We start from the raw sequence: 22690 nt of genomic DNA on the forward strand, positions 1-22690 counted from the left end.
CAAAGACTTAAGTTTTTACACATGAAATGGCAAATCGAGACTGCAGCTCTAATCAAGACATTTCTGTGGTCACCACAAGGCTAATTACTGTCCTAAATCAACAGGCTAAATGCAGCAACATGGCAAGAATGGCATAAAAATAAAATCCACCACTGATGCCATTTTAAATGATGCTCATAACCTGAAGATTAAAGGGGAGTGTCTGTGTTTACCTGAGCACAGGACTCCTCCGGGGTCTTGGCACTGACTGAGTAGAGGGTGGGCAGGTCAAGTCGGTGCACAGTGAACTTGTCCAGGTGGTGCAGCAGGGCAGGGGCCAGGTGTGTGCTCTGCCCTGAACCCTGAGGCCCTGTTAACAGCAGCCGTGGCCGGTACGAGGTGGGCTGCTGGTAGGCAGACCTGTTTTTACAAAAATAATATAGCAACAGAAAGGAAGAAGTAGCATAAAGATGTGTGAAAGTTCCATGCTTTTAGAATGCTAAAAAGAATTAAAATGTGCAGGAATATTTCATATTTAAATCTGTTTCCTGTAGATAACGTAGATAACATGTTATTAAGGAGTATTCAATTTATTGCATGTTCTTTCATGTTCTTGCATTAAAAATGCAAGTTGTTTGCCATGGTAACACCACCAAACATGGAAGTAATTATCATTTAATAAACCAGGGTTATAAACCTGCAAATTTTGTTTGGATATACTCCAGTGCTGAGACAGTGCACATAAAACCAGCTGTAGTTCAGGGCACATTCAGCTGAGAAGCTGGGTATAAATATGCAACCTCATTAAAGAAAAAGAACAAAGAAGATTGTGAGAAAATATGTTTTAAAAAAATGCTTACTAGCTAGCAAAACAAAGTGGAGCAAAAACATATTCTTTATATTTTCTTTACAAAGAAAAGGGCCATGAAAAAGGCCAGGTCACTTTAATTAAAGGCAGCTGTATCCGTCAATATATTTAGCACTTTGAGATTTCCTTGAAATGTAAAGTCCATTACAAATAAAATGTATTATTATTATCCATCAATTTCCCCTTCTGTTACATTAGTTTAAAAGAGCCACTGAGAGGAAGAATCAAGAAAAACAAACTAGATTTGGTTCCTTGAGGGTGACAAGACTGAATTTCAGGTTTTTGTGTTAAACAAAAGATTACATTAAGACATCATTCAAGAGAATACCAACAGAGGGCAGCAAAATAGTTTACATTACACAAAGAAAACCTGCACTGAAATGTATGAAGGTAAAAGTATGCAGTATGCAACTAGTACCCACTTACAATATGACACTAGTAAAACACTGAACAATTTAATCGATATATATCTAATTCTTCATTTTTCCTGTTAAATTCTTTCTGTTGTGTTCAGGTTCTTCACTGCTTTGCGATTTGTAACAGCTCTAAACCTGAAGCTAAAATGTACTGTTCCACAAACTGTTCACTAGAAAGACTCTTTAATTTAGATAATTGAATTATTTGTCAAAATAACATTTCAGTGTATATTGATCCACTTGTAACAAACAACAAAACTATTTTTCCTGCCATGTAAATATCAAGTTCTCCTAGTGCTATACCCATACAAATAAACACATCATAATAAAAGATGTAACAGCAGTACAACTATCACTCTAAAAACAACAAAAAACAAGTTAGATATCAATAGCACTATCATAATACAGTATTATTTATACATTTAAAATTATACATTATATTACCTTTTAAAAACATACTATGGTGAACCTTGACAGGAAAACATTGCCAGAGTTTAATTTTCAAACCAGTGACGCTGTTAGCCTTCAGATGGCAGTACAATACTTTAAGAACATCCATTTCAGTTTGAAAACAGTCATACCCAATGTATTATATTGCCATACACTGGGGCTGTATGCAACTGTCCACACAAAGACGGGAACGTCTACAATTCTGGGGAAACACAGTTCTCTCTGGTTGTTTGCATTCAGAAGCAGGTGGAACAATGTGTTTATGGAAAATAAAACGACAGTTGTTTGAACATGGCTTATCTGTACTTACTTATCTGTGAGTTTTAATCACTTTTGAATTACCACAGAATCTCATATGTAACTGGAGTTGTTTAGTTTTGTAGCATGATCAATAAAGAGGGCTTAAATACAGCAATATCCTCATCTCAGTTTGGGCTTTCCAGAGTTTGGAGTTCTCTCCACTGTCTAAAAAGACTCCAGTTGACTCTGGTATGAGCACAGAGAGAGAGAAAGCCTAGCATACCAGACTGAGAGTTTGATATTTTTTTTATTTTTATTTTTTTTTTTTTACTCATTTACAGACATTGAGTCTTAATAAAATCATAAAAACTTGAGAGCTAGCAAATAGTGAGGTAACATCTGAATTTTATAAAAAGTGTTTTTTGATTATGCATACTTCACTTTTTGGTAAACATCACTTTTAAATGTCATCATTTGACACCAAGAGGATACAAATCATGAGAATTATTATTAGTCGTTACAAAAAAAATAAAATATAAAAAAATAAAAACAGTTATCAGGTCATGAAAAATAGTCAAGTATGGGTGGAGTGCTGTAACTCACGTGGCAAAATGAAGAAAAGGTTTGTGTGCTGTGGAGGAATCTGATTTCCTTGGGGAACCTGGTTTATCATCATAAATTGACTGACCACCAGCCCCATCCTCACCCTCACTGTAAGAGTCCTCCTCAAGCAGCTGATTGTCAGTGTCTATTGGAAACAAAAACAAATAAACCAGTCATTTACAAAACACATTAAATATAAAGTTGGAAAAGTTGGAATGTGCCTAAACTAATATTGCCATGAAATCTATAGCAGTTTAGGTCTGTGCAGAGAAAATTGAAGACATTTCTATAATAGGGAAGTGTGTGTTAGTGCATTTCTATTAAGACATATGCCACATTCATTAGTTTGGAACAACCTATTTAAAATTCCTTCCCCTTTAAACTAGTTTATGTACTGAAGCAACCCACTTTGGCTCATTAGAGCTTTAGGTCTTTCAATGAGTTATTCGAGATAGAGAAAGCAGTCCAGTAAATTGGAGTCATTAAAAGTAGCAAGAAATGTATTCCCTGAAGAAATATGGAGCAGGAACTAAATCACCGTGTGTAATCTACTGAAACTAGCTATAGCGTAACTATGTTTGGAGAGTTCCTCAAAATGGACTACGAATGGCCAGCAATAAGCTGCAGAGCATCTTTTCCAAATTAAAAGATGTGTAATGGTCCGTCATTTCTATGCATACCAACAGAGCACCTTTTTGCCAAATGACACTGAAAGCTGAAAATTAGAACGCAACTAACACTTTGCAAAGACAACAACCAAAGCCAACAAACAGTCCTACTATATTAGAGCAAGAGAAGGCTACATCAGGGTAAACAATAACAAATGTAGTCCTATAATTTCAGAGGTGCTGAGGGGGCAGTGGCCTGATTCTTTAGGTCACCATCTGACTTTTTCTTCACCTACTGAAACCTTAGGAACAACAGTCTGCACAAAGCATTGATGATGTCAACTACTGATTTCCATACCTATATATTTGCAATGACAAGAACTAAACTTTTCCCTAATAACAACCCGAAGCCCAGCTAATTGTAGCTTAGCCTGTGGTACCCTGGGTGTGTTCCCTGTGTTGGAGCTCTGCATGGGGGAAGACTCTGAGCAGGCACTCAAGTGTGTGGGCCAGTGATCGCTCCAGCAGAGGCTTCAGCGAGCAGGACAGTGCTCGTCCAGGTGGGGCTAAGGCTCTCTGAGCTGCAGGAACAATTGAGCGCAGGGCACGCCCAAAGTCCTGTGGCCCGAGCTCAATGGAGCCCACATCCAGCTTGTATCGCCGACTGCTGCCGTAGATCTGAGGATAACGCCGCCTCAACGCCGCCAGCGCAGCCTCTGTACAAAGTGCTTTGATATCAGCGCCACAGTAGCCTGGAAGAAAGGCCATAATGAGTAAGATGTCTAAATTAATAGCAAATTTATAGTTCCATGCTTCTTCCAGCCATACACTTATTTTTAATAGAAAACAATATATTTTAAATATAAAAAGCAGGGGAAATTATCATTACTGATTCTACAATTAACAATGGGATCCCATCCTTACCGATACATTTTTCTGCCAACTCATCCACAAAGGGTTCTGCCAGTCTTGGGCTCCAATCCCTGGTGTGAATTTTAAGAATGTGCTTTCGGGCCTGCAGACAAGTATACTCACTGAGTTTACAGATTAGAATAAAGAGTACAAAAACAATCCAAGCCAATATATTTTAACTCATTAAACTTACTAAACAAAATTTTATTATCATATATATTGCCAATCTAGTCTCCTGCTGTAAAGATGAATTACAGGAGTAATTAGACAATTGTGCTAGGCAGTACTAGCCTCAAGCATAAATCTCACCCATTGAAAGGCTGTGGAACACTTGTTAAAAAAACAAAATAGCCATTCATTACACAACTGATAGAATTAGCACAACAATGACGAATATGTTTCTCAGCCAATCACTGTTGTTTCTAAGCTTTACTAGTCCTGTTTATAAAACTCCCCTATACAAACCTGCAGTGACAACTGCAATTGCACAAACAATCCGAATTATAAACAAGAAATGGAATATTTCTGCACCTTTTTATCTGGCAGGTTGAACAGAAATTCCCGATCAAAACGACCAGGCCTCCTGAGTGCAGGGTCAATAGAGTCAAGTCTGTTTGTAGCACCAATGACCACTATCTCCCCTCGACTGTCCAAACCATCCATTAAAGCCAGCAATGTGGAAACTATGGAGCTTAAAACAGGAAAAAGGGAGGAAAAAGACAAACTTTAAAACATAATCAAAAACATTGTGTGTGTCCTAAATGGTTCTAAAAACATATTAAACTATGTTCAGTGACCTGGATAAATTAAATTACCTGTGGATCTGATCTTGTCTGCTCGAGCGAACAGGTGCAAGGCCATCAATCTCATCAAAAAAGATGATAGAAGGTCTCATGAGGTATGCCTACAGGTAGATGTGGAAAACATTACCACACTGATGATCCACAAATGTTGCATCCAGGATCTTCCCTGTTATTTAGTGCACTCCACCCCTGTATGTTTCATCAACAGCCAAATTGTTGTAAGACTGACTCATGTTTATAAATACCACTATGAAAAATCGAACTGCTTAACCTGGTCAAAGAGAAGGCGGAGCTGTCGTTCTGACTCCCCCACCCATTTACTGAGGCAGTCAGCACCCTTGCGCATAAAGAAGGACACTTTCCTGTCCCCCTGACTGCACTCATTAGCCAGAGCCCGTGCCACCAAGGTCTTCCCTGTTCCTGGAGGTCCATAGAACAGGCAACCCCTGTAGGAGAAGAAAGAGTTTTAGGGAAATGTTTAAATTATTAGAGCGTTTCAGTTATATCGCTGTCACTAAACACAATTATAAACACGTGACAATGAAGGCTGTCATATAGGGAGGCTAAAAACAATTCTCAAATCTCACCTTGGAGGCTGGATCTTAAACTTTTCGAACACTTCAGGATAAAGAAGTGGAAAGACAACCATCTCCTTGAGAGATTTAATGTGATCTGAAAGCCCTCCTACACTGTCAAATTTCACCTGCATTAAAAGGGTACAAGAGATTGACAACTTCTAGAGATAATACATAACATGTCACCAGCAAATCTTTCTCCTCTACAATAACAATAAACTGAATTTTGTTTGAATTAATGGATTAAGTTACACTTCTAAGCTGATTACTTATACTTACAGAAGTGTCCAGATTCATAGGGTCCACATCAGCTAAACTAGCACCAACTTTCACTCGATCACGAAGCACCCCACTGGCCAGGTCCTCTGCGCGCAAGTTCATTGGCAGGCATCTGGTATGAAAAAAAGATATTTAATTACAGAAAAAACAATGTGTCCTCATTTCTCTCCCTATGACAAAAGGGATGATTTTGATGATGAAAATTATTCATTCATTCACTGTCTGTAACCACTTATCCAGCTCAGGGTCCAAGCCTACCTGGAATAATTGGGCACAAGGCAAGAACACACCCTGTGTGGGTGGTCCCAGTCATCCAGACATTCACTCACACCTACAGACACTTCTTGAGTCGCCAATACACCTACTAATTTAAGTTTTTGGAACGTGGGAGGAAACCAGAGCACCCGGAGAACACACCAAACTCCTCACAGACAGTCACCTGGAGCGAGACTTGAACCCACAACCTCCAGGTTCCTAGAGCTGTGTGACTGCGACACTACCTGCTGTGCCACAATGCCCATTATGAAAATTATTTTCATATTATTCTGAATTGGCACAATGGAAGGTCATAGGTAAATTGCTTGTGCACAGTCAAGTATATGATCAATTCAAATCAAGTGCAAATCAAATATGATTTTTAACCACAAAATCAACCATGTTTTAAAGTCAAGAGTTAAATGAAGACATGTCTAAATGATAAGTCTAACATCACCTGTTCCGAGCACGTGTCATGCTTTTACTTTTCCTCCGCTCGAAACGCTCCTCATCTGATGAGGATGTTGTATCACTACTGTGGATAGCATGCTTCTTTATTCTGGTAGTAAAACAAATAACGAATATGAAAACAATCAGTAAAATACAGTGAATATATACTGTGACTAAGTTTTCAGTTGGAATAAGAATCAAAAAAAGAGTAGAATAAAATATTACAAACTGTTTACTTTAGAAATGCTAGGAACAAGCAGTCTGAGTTAATATTTCATAACTAACCATTTTACATACCTAATATGGCTTCTTCTTGCAGGTGACATGTGCGTATCAAAGAGTGTGTTCTTACTTTGTTTTCTGTTTACTGGCTCTGAAAGAGGACATGAACAGAAAGAAAAGGATTCTGTTGTTCTATAGTGGGAAACAGTTTTATTGGTTTTACACTTAAAAGGCAAAAGAAGAATGAGTACCTATGGGTGGCGCCTCATATCGCTGCACAGTTTTGCGCTGCCTGAGGTTGTAAGGTCTGTCATTTTCCTCTCCTGCTTCCTCTGCTTCATCTCCGTCATCTTCATCATCATCATCCCCTTCATCATCCTCATCTCCCTCATCATGTGATTCTAGAGGAAATCATACAAGAAAGAATATTTAAGAAACAAACAAAATCTGGAATAAAATTAAATGGGGAAAATACAATAAATATATACCAAATAAAAACTAAAGAAAAGCACACAGCCTGTTTTGTAAAGAAGTTGGTATATATTTTAAAATGCTATAAAACAAGGATCTGTGATTTGTTAATTCTCTTAAACCATTAGATAAAACTTATTAAAGGACAAGGAAAACATTTCCATTTGAAGAACCTGATTGTATTATTTTTACCAATGTTTTACATCACCTTTTGTTTTAAATACACAGTTGAATCATTTGGGAATAGAGGATACCTATTGTTAAACATTTTCCTTGATTCAAGACTTAACTGCTCAGCAGTCCATGGGCACTATTGCCGGATTCTCCTCTACATGACATGCCACAGAAGACAGATCTGGACCTCAGGCAGGACAGTCAAGCATAGGCATTCTGTGCCTACAAAGCCATGCTGTTTTTGCACATACAGAATGACTTTTTTCTTGCTGATATAACCAAACATTTTAGGAAAAGATATTGTCTTGATGGCAACATATGTCCCTCTAAAATCTTACTGATTTCCTCCATATGAAAAGAGAATTCTCACATACGTAATCCACTCACGCTGTGGTGACTGGTGCACCCCCATACCATGAGAGATGTTGGCTTTTGCACCTATCACTGATAGCACCTTTTGTCATTAGCATACAACCCAAATTCCAATGAAGTTGGGACGTTGTGTAAAACATAAATAAAAACAGAATATGATGATTTGCAAATTCTTTTCAACCTATATTCATTTGAATACACTACAAAGACAAGATATTTTATGTTCAAATGGATAAACTATATATATTTTTTGCAAATATTCATTCATTTTGAATTTGATGCCTGCAACACGTTCCACAAGAGTTGGGACAGGGGCAACAAAAGAGTGGGCAAGTTGAGGAATGCTCAGAAAAACACCTGTGTGGAACATTCCACAGGTGAACAGGTTAATTGGAAACAGGTGATTTTCATAACTGGTTATAAAGGGAGCATCCCCAAAGGGTTCGGTCGTTCACAAGCAAGGATGGGGCAAGATTCACGACTTTGTGAACAACTGCCTGGGCATAGAACAGCGTTTCTCAACCTAAAATTGCAGAGAATTTAGGGATTTCATCATCTACAGTCCATAATATCATCAAAAGATTCAGAGAATCTGGAGAAATCTCTGCAAGTAAGCGGCAAGGCCGAAAAACCAACATTGAATACACATGACCTTCCATTCCTCAGGCACTGCATTAAAAACTGACATAATTCTGTAACGGATATTACCACATGGGCTCAGGAACACTTCAGAAAACCATTGACAGTGAACACAGTTTGTACATCCAGCTACAAGTGCAAGTTAAACTACCATGCGACATGCAACACCCAGAAACGATGCCGGCTTCTCTGGGCCCGAGCTCATCTGAGATGGACTGACACAAATTGGGAAAAGTGTCCTGTGGTCTGACAAGTCCACATATCAAATTGTTTTTGGAAATAATGGACGTCTTGTCCTCCAGCCCAAAGAAGGAAAGAACGAATTTTTATTGGCGCAAAGTTCAAAAGCCAGCCTCTCTGATGGTATGGGGGTGTGTTAGTGCGCATAGCATGGGTAACTTCATAGCATGGGCACATCTGTGAAGGCACCATTAATGCTGAACGGCACATACAGGTTTTGGAGCAACATATGTTGCCATCCAAGCAACTTTTATTCTTTTTCCGAGACATCCCTGCTTATTTCAGCAAGACAATGCCAAGCCACATTCTGCACGAGTTACAACAGTGTGGCTTTGTAGTAAAATAGTGCCTGCAGTCCAGACCTTGAAAATATGACAACGTAGACCCCGGACTGTTGAGCAACTGAAGTTGTACATCAAGCAAGAATGGGAAAGAATTCCACCTACAAAGATTCAACAATTAGTGTCCTCAGTTCCCAAACACTTATTGAGTGTTGTTAAAAGGAAATGTGATGGAACACAGTGGTAAACAGGCCCCTGTCCCAACTCTTTTGGAACGTGTTGCAGGCCTCAAATTCAAAATGAGTGAATATTTGAAAAAAACAATAAAGTGTATCTGCTTGAACATTAAATATCTTGTCTTTGTAGTGTATTCAATTGAAAATGGGGTGAAAAGGATTTGCAAATCATCGTATTCTGTTTTTTATTTATGTTTTACACAACATCCCAACTTCATTGGAATTTGGGTTGTTTAAAAAAAAATGGTATTTTAGACCATCTGAGATGTTCCTGAGTATAGAGAACACAGCTGTTCGGCATAGAATTGATACCTCTTTATACTTGTGTAAACATCTCTTGGGGTTTCGGGTTGCATTTCAGTTGTGGTCTCTTATGTGACAATTTTTTAAAGTAGTATCCAGAGGCTACCTAGCAATACATATCAGTGTAGCATGACCATTTCTTATGCAGTGACATCTGATGTTTCAAGATGTCATGCTCATTCAACACTGGTGTTCAGCCTTACTGGATATGTACTAGTATTTCTCCAGAAACATTTCAAAATATTAAGTATGATAGATGATAAAAGACTATGTAAATTCTTTGCAATCTTGCACTAAAGGTGTTCTGTTCAAACTATTTGACAGTTCTCTCATTAAATTGTGCATAAAGTGATAAGCACTGACCTATTTTTGCTTGCAAACACTAAGCCTTTGGTGAATGCTGATTTGATCATCTTTGATTACCTGCAAATAGTGTCATGCTTCAAAACACTGAGACATGAATTTTCTATAAAAAAAACGTTGGTCAGTGAAAACTTTGGAAATCTCCACTTTGTGATTTGGTCAGTTAATTACATGTTCAAGAATCACAGATAATCACATTTTAAATTTCTTTTTCTGGAAATGTGGTTTGTATTAGTACTGGTGAAAAATGTACATTTATCTGCCATTCATTCAAACCAGGAAGGTAAAGAAAAAAAAAAAAAAAGACAAGCTGCATAGATGATAGATTTTTCAGAGCAAATGTACCCTCAGTTCCTTCCTCCTCTTCAGGTGCCTCAGATTTACTCATGACTTTATGATGAGTCTGCATTCCAAAATTATTCCTCCTCATTGCTTTCCGCCTCTTCACACGAGAATACATATCCATGTTTTCCTGTACAGTGGAGAAAGAAAAAAACAAATGCAATTCAAATTTCTCATTAAAAAAATTAAAACCATCACTGATAAATTTGTCTACAAATACTCCAAAACAAAAACATAAGGGATTAAAAACAAAGAGCTTAAAAAGGGACAAATTATGAGAAAAAATAAATACATAAGTAAATTTTTCAACGCATTAGCACATCCATTTCAGAATCTGTGAAATAAGACAACCCGGCCAGTTTTTCGTGGGCTGCCTAAGTCAAAAAACATTGGTGATACATTTCATTCTTATGTCAGAGAATTCTAGGCAGAATTCCAAGACATTAGAATTGTCCTGACTCATGAATGAAATAAAATATTTTTCTGCACAAAATATTTTCTGCACAAATCTGAACTAAATACTTACCAGATTTTCACTCAAGTCATACAAGTAGATAATTTAAGCAAATTAGAATAATGAGACAAAAAATAGACTTGTTTGCCTGTGGCTGGGTGCTTTTGCCTTGTGCAAGTACCTCTCTTTTGCAGGTCAATTCTGCCCGTTTTGCGACGAACCAACTATAAACCTCTTTGTTTTTCCCTTGCCACTGTCATCATTGGCTTGCTCAAGCTTGATTCAGTATCACTGTAAAGCTGCTTTGTGACAACTTTGTTTTGAAAAACTCTATATAAATAAAATATGATCTAATTTAATATTGAGGAAAATTGCCCATTATTGCATATCTGTTTGTGCTAAAGTATGTGAAACAATACTTTCAGTATCTGGTGGGACATCTTTAGTCAGCAATAACTGCAACTACATTTTTTCTGTAATTATTTACTGGTATTGCACAATGGCATGGAGGAATTGTGGTCCATTCCTCCATACAAAACAGCTTTAACCATTATGTTGATAAGTTTCCACCCATAAACTGCTTGCTACAGTTCAACAACATTTCTGTTGGATTAAGCTTTGACTTGGCCATTCTATTCTATAACCATAGAATGAGACTATAAACCATCTTCTCTTGAGATTCAGCTTATGGGCAGATGTCCTGACAGTTTCCTTTAGAATGTTTTGGGTATAAATCAGAATTCATTGTACCAATGACCATTGATGGCAAGTCGTCCTGGCCCAGCTGCAGCAAAATAGGTTCAAACCATATACTAACACCACAGTGTTTCATAGGTATTATGAATTATTTATACTGGAATGCAGCAAATTCCTTTCTCCAAACATAACATTTGTATTGTAAAAAAAAAATCTATTATGGTCTCATACATCCACAAAACATTGTTCCAATAATCACCTGGCTTGTCCTTGTGATCTTTAGCGAACTGTAGATGGGCAGTAAGATTTTTTGTAGATTTTTTTTTTTTTTGAGAGAGAGCAGCAGCTTTCCCAATGCAACCCTGCCACCATTGTTGTGTTCTCCTGATGGTGGACTCATGAAAATTAACAATAGCCAATGTGAGAAAGTTTTTCCATTTGCTTAGAAGGAAAAGGGCACTTCACAGACTACTACACGTCTAGCTCTTGCCGTGATCTTTGTTGGCTGACCACTCCTAGTGAGGTTAATAATGGTTTTGAATTTTCTCCATTTCCAAACAATCTGAATGACTGACTTGGAGTCTAATTTTGTAATTTTTTTCAGCCTGATGAGCATCAACAATCCTTTTGAGGTCTTCAAAAAAATCACTGTACAATATCTCTGATATGACAAGACAACATATTTTCTACTGCTGGGAAATAACACTAAAGTCTTGTCCAAAACATTTATATGACAACATATTTTGGATAAGCTAGAAGAAGAGCTTACAAATTAACTTTTTATAAGGCCATGTATTTGTGAGCAAAACTAATATTGAACTGAGGTATAAATCCACTATTATATATAATCCAACATGTGCTACGTGCTCGCCATGATTATGCATTCATTTTTTATTTACTACATGTGTGAAATGCTGATGGATGTGATTAGCTTTTAGCTGTAAACATTTAAATCATGTATTAATAGTAATGTATTTTTACTACAAACCTATGATGTTGTGCTGTTAATATCACTGTATACCAGACTCCGTATCACAGTTCCAGACTTCTGTCAAAAAACTTTGTGCAAGATTTCTCAAACTAAAAACTTGCAAATATTATTTTTCTTGTGTTTACATTTACATTATTTGGCAGGTTAATTTCTAACACAGCCATAACATTCTCCACGGTTACTCACACCTTTTAAAAGTTGGCCCTAGACTATTGACATTAAAATAACACAAAAGAACAAGAGAAGTTCATGACCTTCAAAGTTTCACAGACTGACAAAGCAGTTCACCAATCACCGATTAAAAGTAGAAATTTTCTAGCTAAGATTAAAAAAAAATGCCACATGGCTTACCAGAATTTCATTTACTAACTAGTTCATGCATTTTTCATACATTCCTTACATTAAGGGTTATTTTATGTTATAATATATTTGCTCCTGACAAATAGTCTGCAAGCACTTGACACATGCTCACCCACAGAGGCAGCACACCAAGATTTGTTTTGGGGACGGATGAAACTGTTTACTGTTGTTTATCCCCTCAGGGTGTTTAGAGGAATGTTTACCTCAGAGATGACAAGCAGTACTCTTCTTTTTTCTGACCAAAGCATGTCAAAACCCTGGATTTCATTATTCCTCCAGAGTAAATATGACTAAAACACACTTGAAAAAACAAGTTGTGTGCAGTGAGGGGTATGAGCATTGACATTATTGCTGGCTAACTAGTGTCTCAATAACTTCTCGTATATGGCTGAATGTCGGATGGAACGTTGACTACTTAGAGAGTTAGACTTGGTTTATGCACTAAAAAAATTATTGTAATCATTTTTTTTAATATTATCATCCCTGGAATGACAAACAACATTAGTCTGAAGCCTAATTACTAAAATAGACAATATCTCCCATGGTGTCAATTACCAAGAGTACAAGAAGCCAATAAAGCAACATACTGTAAAATGTAATTTCAAAAAACAATGAATAAAAAGCAAGACATAGTAAAGTGAGACATTACAAAAAATCAGCACTCACCAGTTCTGTGTCTGTCCACATCCGTAGTCGCTCCACTTCTCTATTCTGTCGTATGCTACTGATGTTGTCCATCTCCTGAAGCACTGCCTCTGCCGTACTGTCAACAGGGAAGAGGGGATTCAACAATCACTCACACACAAACATACACATCAAACAGAATGCTGAATAAGCTAAAGAAACACAAAAAAAATCAATTATGTTCTAGCACCAGCTTTAACAACAAGATCCATGTCAAATTAGTTTAAAAAATTAAAAATAATATATAAAAGCACATCATCCGGTATTAATGCACTTGTACTGGCTGCTGCAAGCCAAAATGCTTTATCGTTTCCAACTCCAGCAGGTCTCCCCTCTCCAATACAGTCCAGCCATCTGTCTTCTACCAGCAGCATGATACCTCAACCATAAAGCCAGGCTGAGAGTCCTTAGTCAAATCAAATCAAATCAAATTTATTTATATAGCGCTTTTCACAACTGATGTTGTCACAAAGCAGCTTCACAGAATTCCAGTAAGACAAGATTTGACATGAAATGTAAAGACAAATGTAAAACCCTCAAGTGAGCAAGCCAGGGGCGACAGTGGCAAGGAAAAACTCCCCCAGCTGAGGAAGAAACCTTGGGAGGAACCAAGGCTCACAAGGGGTGACCCATCCTCCTCTGGTCAATCTACTGGTGATGATAGTTAGTCACATTAGTTTATGTTAACCTCACTGACACTTATTGGTTCACCAGTACTTCAGTTCATATAGCAACCTAAACAGTTATATTCGTTACGCTAAAAGATTTTGGCATAATGATCACAATCCTGCATCTTCAACTAAGAGGACCATTTATCTCGATGAAATACAATTGCCATTATTCAAAGTGGCTCCTAAACTAAAAACCAGAGGGCCTTCCTTTATAGGGGTTTAATGGCTACCCCAAACATTTTAGTAAATTCTATGAGAAAACAAACTTAAACTCAATCGCAAATTAAAATATTAATTTAACATATTTTGCAGCATATAATGAAAATACCATTACTACCATAAAGATGTTCTGAGATTTGCTAAAAAAATGCTGTTTTAAACATATATCTATTCATATATATTCTGCACATCTTACCCAGTTTTCCAAAGGTTATAAGCCCAGAAACATATACACAGTTTTCATCAAAAACTATGACTGTTTGAACCATCTGAATTAAGTTTATGCAAACCACTGTGTTTATTAAATCTGAATATACTCAGATGACATTCTATACATTTTTACTTTCTATCACACTTTTACTTAAATTACTAATTACAAATTATTATATATAATTCAAAATCCTCAAAATTCTAGCTTCTCAAAACAGGTCACCTGTTGACTAATTGATCAAACAGTAGGCTCTGGTTGAGGTGCTCAAACCGACTCTTCCTAGAGCGACAGCTCCTCTTCTGCTCAACATGTCCATTTATGTGAGCATCATCCCCATCTGTACTGTCATCCCCTCGCAGAGTCATTCGACCTAAAAGCAGTAAAAAAAATGTTTCAGTGTAGAGCATGAATAAAAAAATGTGCATCATATACACTAGTGTCACTAACAAAATCTATGTAAAACACCCAAATGCTAAAACCCAGTTTATCTCTGAAGTACAGTATACATGCAGCTATAGCAAAGCTGAATTTGATGAGTTAAAAAATTTCTCACTCCAAGTATAATCACAACCCTACATAACCCAAAAAGGAAAGTAATGTCTTACTGTGTCCATTTTGCAAAGCTCCAGTAGACAACCTGAAACATAAAAAAGGTAAAACAATAAAAATATATTAAAGCAATAAGCCACAAGAGGCCATGCGTTACTGCAATTTTATCATGGGTAAGGTTGGATTTGGCACCAAGCAAACCTTTCCCCTGATAAAATCACAGTGGCTAATCACAGTGGCAGTCTCAAGTGGCTAATTGCTTTTATAAAGCGCCAGTCAACATAAAATACAATAAAATACACCAATATTCAATTACAAGTGTATTTATTCATTAAAAAACATTCACAATAAAATATCCTTCCGCCACAGTATAGTCAGTTAACAGTGAGTACTGTTGCTAAGCAACGTGAGGGCGATACATAGCTACTCTTTCTGAAGAAACCATTAAGCCCAATTTATACTTCTGTATCGACCCTACGCTGTAGGCAATGTGTCGATGTGGAACCCACAGCGTAGCCTAATGCACACCTCTCCAGAAATGTAAAGTGAATCTGTAGGACGTATAGAGCTAGCCCTGGGCTGTGTTTTCAGCCTGTAGCTCAAGAAATTGGCTGAGTAGGATTAGCAACATGAATGATATGAACTTGCGTGTTCAATTCATAAATCACATATGTGAGTAGTATTTGTAATAACCATTCCTTCACTAATGTAAACTCTAGTAGCTAAGCAGTCTAACATGAAAAGTTAGACACTAAACGAAACACCCACTTAATCATTAGAAATGCTGTTTATATTAATCTGGAAATGAATAAATATTACATTAATCTGAACAATCTCTTCACACCATTCATCCACTGTTAACCCACTCAACATATCAAAAGTTTCCATTTTTTACAAGCTGCTCACTATCAAGGTTTAAGAGAGTGGCGCATTAATATGGAATTCAGATGTTGTGAGGTGGTCATAGGTGTGTGTATATATTGTGTATACCAGGGTTAGTTCCGACCCTGCAATGTGATTGGCTGAGAGACGTTCCAGGAGTGCCAATATTACACAATAATTGCACTCTGATCGAAGCTCTTCAGGTATCACTCTGCCAAATTCATTTAGTAATTGGCTATGTCTGTGTGATTTCTGTGATTGTGTTTAACTTGAGTCGAGGCACATCTTTTTTTTTCTCCGCTGCCCTCGTTCACCAGCACTGCTCTGAAGCGATACTTCAAAATAATAATTTTTAACTTAAACAGAGAGTACTTAGCATCAATTAGTGTATGATATATATCACTATGATCTGAATCGACTGTAAAGCATGGCATTTTATTGACTTGATGCATTTATCTCTGCTTCTATCTTGATTTGGATAGAGAGCAGCTCTGAATAATGCAGCCTTGTTTCCCAACAAATCTGGTGTGAATATGGACCGGCTCGCTGGAGAGAACCAAAGTTCAAAAATCCTGGACAGGTCCAACATCGCACAAGTTAAAGATCCAGAGTTTGTTGAAAAGAGCAAACAGAAATGTGACACGGAAATTAAATATTCTACCTCGCAGAAGGTTGACAAAAAAAATAACAAATCAGTTTTCACAGTTTTCTTTATCTTAAAATCTAATAATAAACAGCATTAATGACTGTGGTATAATCGCAATAATACACTTGAGGTTCATGTTATAACACACCAGTGCCAATACCTCACGTTATAGCACTCCCACTCATGTAGTATTGCATAATTTTACAATAACTTCAAATATGGCTCAGCCAATCGGATTTTAGGACCGGAACTATGCATTTTATATAGCACTATACATACAATAAGATATTTTCAAAAATGTAAAATGATTCCGCTCTTTTAAATTTAACTATGGAGTGAGGGTTAATACAAGAGTACAATTCAGTCAGGTCGTTTAACTGTAGTTTAAAAACTCAACAACGTTTAGTTCTTATGACAAATGTTCTTTTACTATCAACATATTTTTTCATTCATTTACTATAAAACAAACTGATTATTGTAAATAAAGTTCCTTTTGCAAATCATTCGTAATCTCTAAACACTGCATGCACACAGACATCAGTTTAGGTTAAATCATTTGAAGTCTTTACAGAAACACTGAAACTAACAATGGACCCAATAATGCTTGTATAAATGTTTTATTTTAAATTATTAATCATTATTAAACAATAATAAATAAATGTAGAAGTTAAAGCACAGTTTAGGCATGGATGTTTTGCAATGTTTCTAACTGATCGTGCTATAAACATGATTAAAACAATATTACATGGTAAAGAGAGCAAATTAAATATGCTTCACTAACTTAACAATTCAAGTGTATTCAATGAATATGCTGATCATTCATTTTTTATATATTTAAAAAAATAATTATATTTGATGGCAGAGAAGAGGTAATTGCGTATGTGCAGTTATCTGTCATATTACTTCAATGCTACATTTACAACTCTGATGAAAACCTAAACAATTAAAGGCTAAGCACCAGCTATATGAAAGTGTCAAACAAACAAATACAGTGGAATTTGAGTTCCTAACTCGTGTTTATTGATAGTCAGAAAACATGTTATTTCTTACTAATTCAAGGAATATGGTTTAAAAGACCGTTGGTCCACCCCCTAACAGTGTTCGGAAACTCTAATAGGAGTCTTGCCTGTGACGTAGATGGTGGACAACAACTCTACAAGTTGCACTTCATTTAATGCAAAATGACAAAAAGGTGTGTTGTTTTTGGCTGCAATAATTAATTAATAAATAACTAAATTTCTCAACTTTAGACGGGAACTTTGGAAAGGACCATCCGCTCACTCCGTTATCTGTAGTGCTCATTTCACTGGTGCTTTTCCAACAATATGGGCATGTAAGGAAACCAACGAAAGGTGTTCAAGAGCCTCTGTAACATGGAGGTAAACAGGGTAAGTACACTTACATTGCCTGTTTTAGCTGGTGTTAGTTAACGTTAGCTTGACTTGCTAAACTTGGTGGCTCAGATTATACTCGGCTGCATTACGGAGGTTTATAGTGTCGGATGAATTCGAGTTCGACTTCGACCACTTTCACAAGAATAACTGTACCTCTAAATTTGAGTTTAGCTTATTGCTAGGCTATTGTCATGAATAATGTTGGGATTTTAGCTAGATAGATACTGTTATAACAGTCAGTCATAATGGTGTTTTACCGCTGCGTTGTTCAGCTCGTCCACCAGTGACGTCACGGTTGCGTTCAAGAATTTCCGTAGCGAGCTCGGGTTTTTCCATCAATTTAATAAAATTGTCAGTTTTAAAGCAAATTAAGCATGCTATTTTCATTTTAATTCATACTGATATATGTCAGTAACTAAAATAATGTGAAAGATTCAAGGAGGTCTATTAAGTGGTGCTTAGCCTTTAAAGGTTATGTTCACACTTGTAATCAAAAAACACTTTTTATAAAATTCAGAAGATATTTACACACCACCTGCCAGCTCTCCGGTCAGTTTACACATTGGAAAAAGCTCTGGTGTATATACACTGTAGTAGTGTTGTCACAAAACCAAAATTATGTCTTCCAATATGATACCTGCCTAAATATCTTGATACTGATACTTAAATGATACCATCTCAAAAATCTAAAACATCAGGAAAAGTAATGTACTTTCTCTACAATCTGAGGGTGATCGGCAAAAAAAAAAAATTGAGGTGTTTGGGATGGTGGACAGAGGAAGGTGGAAGATGTTGCTCTATGTTACTGCTCTGAGGCAAGAAGCAGAGTTTTTTCCCCAGTGTCTACTATGTAAACGCTGCATTGGAGTGACTAAAGCTATGTTCACACAGCAGGTAAAGTGGCCCAAACCTGATTTTTTTTTTTTTTGTTCTGCTGTTAATGTCTATATAACGTGACCTATATCTGACATAAGTCTGAACAGATCATGCTCCTAAACTGTCCCGCAAGTGCAAAAGGATGATGCTTCAAGCTCTAATCACAAGGAAATATCTGTTTTTACTCTCATTTTTTCAATATATAGCATACTGAACTGACACGGTCATTTTTTTAACTCATCTACAAACACTGAAAATGTGGTTTTAATTACAACCATGTACTTTGCTTTTGAACCTGGATTAAAAAGTTTTGCAGGGATTTTTTCCCCCCCAATATTTTTTTGAAAACGAAAATGCTTGACCAGGCTGTTTCCATTTCCTAAACACCTCAAACTGAAATTAAAATGCTTTAGTCCACAGATCATTTTCAAAGGCCAGACTGACATAAATGTCACATGAATTCTGATCTGGCTGTTTAGAAAGAGTGGCATTAACACAGTTTGGATGTGGACTGGATATCAATACCACATATGCAAAAGGACAAAATTGGAAAAAGTCAGATTCAATGAGATTCAAAAGATTTTTGCTGTTCACACAAACATACAAATTGAGTCTTTGTTGGTACAATAGTTATTATTGTAGATACTCTTGTTAAATTCAATGACTATACTAATTGTAACTAAACAATTAAACATCACGGGTCTTAGCTTCCCAATGCTAAGACCTATGTTAGCTTGCTAGCACAACTGAACAAACTTTGGTAGCAAAATGGTATAAGCTCACCTGGTGCAGTGTTTGGTGATGTTCCATGTGACTCTCTGCCCTTTGCTCTGGGGACTGGGGGAAGTTTCATTGGAACTATGGTGTATCTGTCTGCGGGTTCGCTTAGCTGGTGGGGACAAGCGTGCACTACTCAAACTCACATCACTAATGGGGTCCTTTTGGAAGAAAATCATGAACAAACACAAAAACAAAATATATGTTAGAGCAAACAATGTTCAGAAGCTGCAAGTTGGAGAAAAACATACCTTTATCTCAAGCAAACTTACAGCTTATATTAATGACAACCAGACATAATGACAATAGTTTGAATTTGGTAAAAATTGGCCTTGCCTTCCATTAAACAATGACATTATTAGAAATATGGCAAAACAGGCAGACTTGTCAATCAACAGCTTAATCAACCACACTCCTTAGCAAGTTCAAGTACCTGTGAATTTTATTTCTTTTTCCTCTATTCTCTTACAAAACACATTTTTTTATTCTGGTATTTGAGGTGCATTCATTATGAACACAAACTTTCAATTGCGCAGGTACTGACTGAATAAAATGAAACAGGATTCTCTGGAGCAACTGCACCAGTTTAAGATCATCATGCTCAATATTGTGTATAAAGCTCATAAGAGTTGTGGAGAGTAGAGGAACTGCATTCTCTGACATAATGAAATATTATTAAATACATTTGGTATGAGCTTGACAAGCTTGGCCCTAGCCAAGATCATAAATCAGGAGATATTAAAAAATAAATTAATAAATTTGAGAGTTCAAGAAAGTTTAATGACAGGTGCTATAAGATTTCCCTGACTATAAGGAAAATAAGAAAGAAGTCAGTATTGAGAAAAGGTTACATGACATGACACGACTTGAAGAGCAGTAACAAGTTACACAGAAAACAACAAGCAATTAACTGCAGTGTAATCATCTCTCTCCCTAATCCCCATGCTTGAAAAAATGCACAAAGAGCTTAATCTAAAATATATACCATCATATTTTATATCAGAAATCGAGTGGCTTTTGGAGAAAAAGATGCTCATCAGACCATCAATTAGATAAATAAACTGAAATACGTTTCCCTTATTGAGTTGTGCGCGTATTTGTGTCTTTCTTGACATATTTTCTGTTTAAGTGCAATGTCAAACATTGTATGATACATATGCATTATGTTTAAACACAAACAAACTAAAGTGCTTGAATGTTTTTTCTCTCTCTGGTCTCTACATTAGAAACTGGTTCATACCATTATTAGTCTAAATATATGGAAATTTTGAAAGTCGGCAAATACTGAAAAATATTTGCGCATACGTTTGGCTCGTTTGTTTTCATTTCCTATTCAACAAAATCTGAGGAAAATATATTTCAGCTATGGAGTCACCTGCGTGAGGTGAGGCTAACTTGCTACCGTTTAGCAAACAACCGTGTGTTTGAGAGAAAGTTTATTCCTTCTACAAAAACGAAAGCTTTTCAACACTGTTGTAAATCATTTTGAAAAGCGAAATGTTATATTCGAAAGAACAACGTTCTTGGAAACAACCAAAGCCCAATTAACTTGACCAACACAGCCCCAACGACTCTAACAACAACACCGATTACACTCAAGTTTACAGAGTTCACTTCGGCTCTAAATAAAAAACACTGCATGGAACCAAAGGGGGTTTTGTCTTTGCTGCTAGACGGTCCCTTTATCGTATTTATTGGAGCTAATTCGGCTATGGTGCTTAGGGGAGAACAAAGGAACAACAAAGTTAACGGCACCCCGAAAAACTGTTCTTTGTTTTCCTGTGTGTGTGTGTGCTGTCAGTCCCCTGAACAGATGACAAACCTCAACTCGCTAACAAACGGCTAGCTAACGTTGATGTAACTGTGGTGTCTCTCACCCGCTCTCTCTCTCTCTAGCCGGTCACAACAAATGAAGCTGAAGTTGCCTTATTATGCGAATTTTCCGTTCCACCTTAAACGGAGCTTGGCTATGTGTTAATAGTCACACCGTTTAAGGTGGAGCGTAAAATTTGACCAAGGACCTAGACAATACGAAACGAACTTCAGCCTCAAGAACAACAGCAACACAAAGAGAACTTGGGGCACTGAGAGCGGTGAAGTACTGGAGCTAGCTCGGCTAGCTATTGTAGTCGTGCTGTGGTGAGAGAAAAACGAGCAGCACTGATAAAACCTATCGTGTCATTCTCGTGTAACGGGAACGTTCGTCCGCCGGAGACTGTCATTGTCGGTATTCGTGAACAAAGAGGCGGCTGACTGGCACTCAGTGAGGGAACAGCGGTCCCCAGGCCATAGGAAAACTAGCGGCAGAGCGGAGCCGGCTGCTGAGGAGAAGGAGAAGAGCCGCTCTCTCTTACATGGATCTGCTCCTCCAACTTGGGGTTGTTCCTCAGAGACGAGCGCGTCCGGCCCGAGATGAACGGACGGCTCGGCTTTTCCTGCGAGCTCTTTCTCGTGTTCACCATGGCTTCTCTACAGCGTCTCGGCTCTCCTCAGCTCTGTCACTTCCCTCCTGACTGTCTCAGCTACAGTGCCGAGGCGCCATTACTCTCTCTCTTTCTTTTTGTCTCACTCTCTCTTTCTCCCTCTACTGTCCGAGTGAGAAACTGTCCCTCACCAGGACGATTCCTTTACTCTATTTTGTAATCCACATCAAAAACATCACATTATTTCACAAATCCATCGGCTATATTAACAAAAGCACCCTTCTATAATTTTTGGTTTAAAAACTCCCTAAAAATGAAATGCCCTTTTTCAAATTTTAAGTATTTTTGCTCCTGGGCTGCCCTACAGTTGCAGAGTTTAATTCACTTTTGCTGTATTGTCCTGAAATCATAGGGGGAGGTTTCTTATCCTCAAGTTTACACAGTGCAGTTTCTGAAGTGCATAGTAGCACAGACAGAGGCTCTGTTCTCCCTGTTACAGGACAGTGGAGCATCACAATAATTCTGACGCTATAATTGTAAAGTAAAAATAATACCTAGTGTCCAGGGACCTGGAGGTAGTGGGTTCAAGTCCCGCTCTGGGTGACTGTCTGTGTGGAGTTTGGTGTGTTCTCCTCTACAGAAAACACATACATAATAACAATGCATACAAAAAGCACATGCATCCTTGGCACAGTTTTCATATTATATATATATATATTAGCAAAAAAAATCCATACTTAGTCTCTTACAAACACACTTAAACACTTAAAGCTGAC

At 37.2% G+C, this 22690-nt stretch overlaps 1 protein-coding gene across 1 annotated transcript in view; it reads right to left on the bottom strand.

Annotated features, from left to right (window-relative positions):
* atad2b (ATPase family AAA domain containing 2B) overlaps nucleotides 1–22030 on the bottom strand; it is a 91572-nt gene extending 69542 nt beyond the window's left edge. Inside the window, exons 1-18 of the mRNA XM_066676058.1 lie at nucleotides 21846–22030; nucleotides 19498–19652; nucleotides 14973–15004; nucleotides 14590–14737; nucleotides 13249–13345; nucleotides 10085–10211; nucleotides 6912–7061; nucleotides 6736–6811; nucleotides 6446–6547; nucleotides 5734–5845; nucleotides 5467–5582; nucleotides 5151–5325; nucleotides 4892–4980; nucleotides 4608–4767; nucleotides 4089–4179; nucleotides 3605–3916; nucleotides 2557–2701; nucleotides 213–399 (exon numbers count right to left, since the gene is read on the bottom strand). Coding sequence (XP_066532155.1) covers nucleotides 213–399; nucleotides 2557–2701; nucleotides 3605–3916; nucleotides 4089–4179; nucleotides 4608–4767; nucleotides 4892–4980; nucleotides 5151–5325; nucleotides 5467–5582; nucleotides 5734–5845; nucleotides 6446–6547; nucleotides 6736–6811; nucleotides 6912–7061; nucleotides 10085–10211; nucleotides 13249–13345; nucleotides 14590–14737; nucleotides 14973–15004; nucleotides 19498–19652; nucleotides 21846–21953 — 2382 coding nt within the window. The 5' untranslated portion in view covers nucleotides 21954–22030. The remainder of the gene's footprint in view (nucleotides 1–212; nucleotides 400–2556; nucleotides 2702–3604; nucleotides 3917–4088; nucleotides 4180–4607; nucleotides 4768–4891; nucleotides 4981–5150; nucleotides 5326–5466; nucleotides 5583–5733; nucleotides 5846–6445; nucleotides 6548–6735; nucleotides 6812–6911; nucleotides 7062–10084; nucleotides 10212–13248; nucleotides 13346–14589; nucleotides 14738–14972; nucleotides 15005–19497; nucleotides 19653–21845) is intronic.
* Nucleotides 22031–22690: the final 660 nt, after the last annotated feature.

This window comes from Hoplias malabaricus, chromosome 7 (genome assembly GCF_029633855.1).
Source record: "Hoplias malabaricus isolate fHopMal1 chromosome 7, fHopMal1.hap1, whole genome shotgun sequence".
Taxonomy (NCBI): Eukaryota; Metazoa; Chordata; class Actinopteri; order Characiformes; family Erythrinidae; genus Hoplias; species Hoplias malabaricus.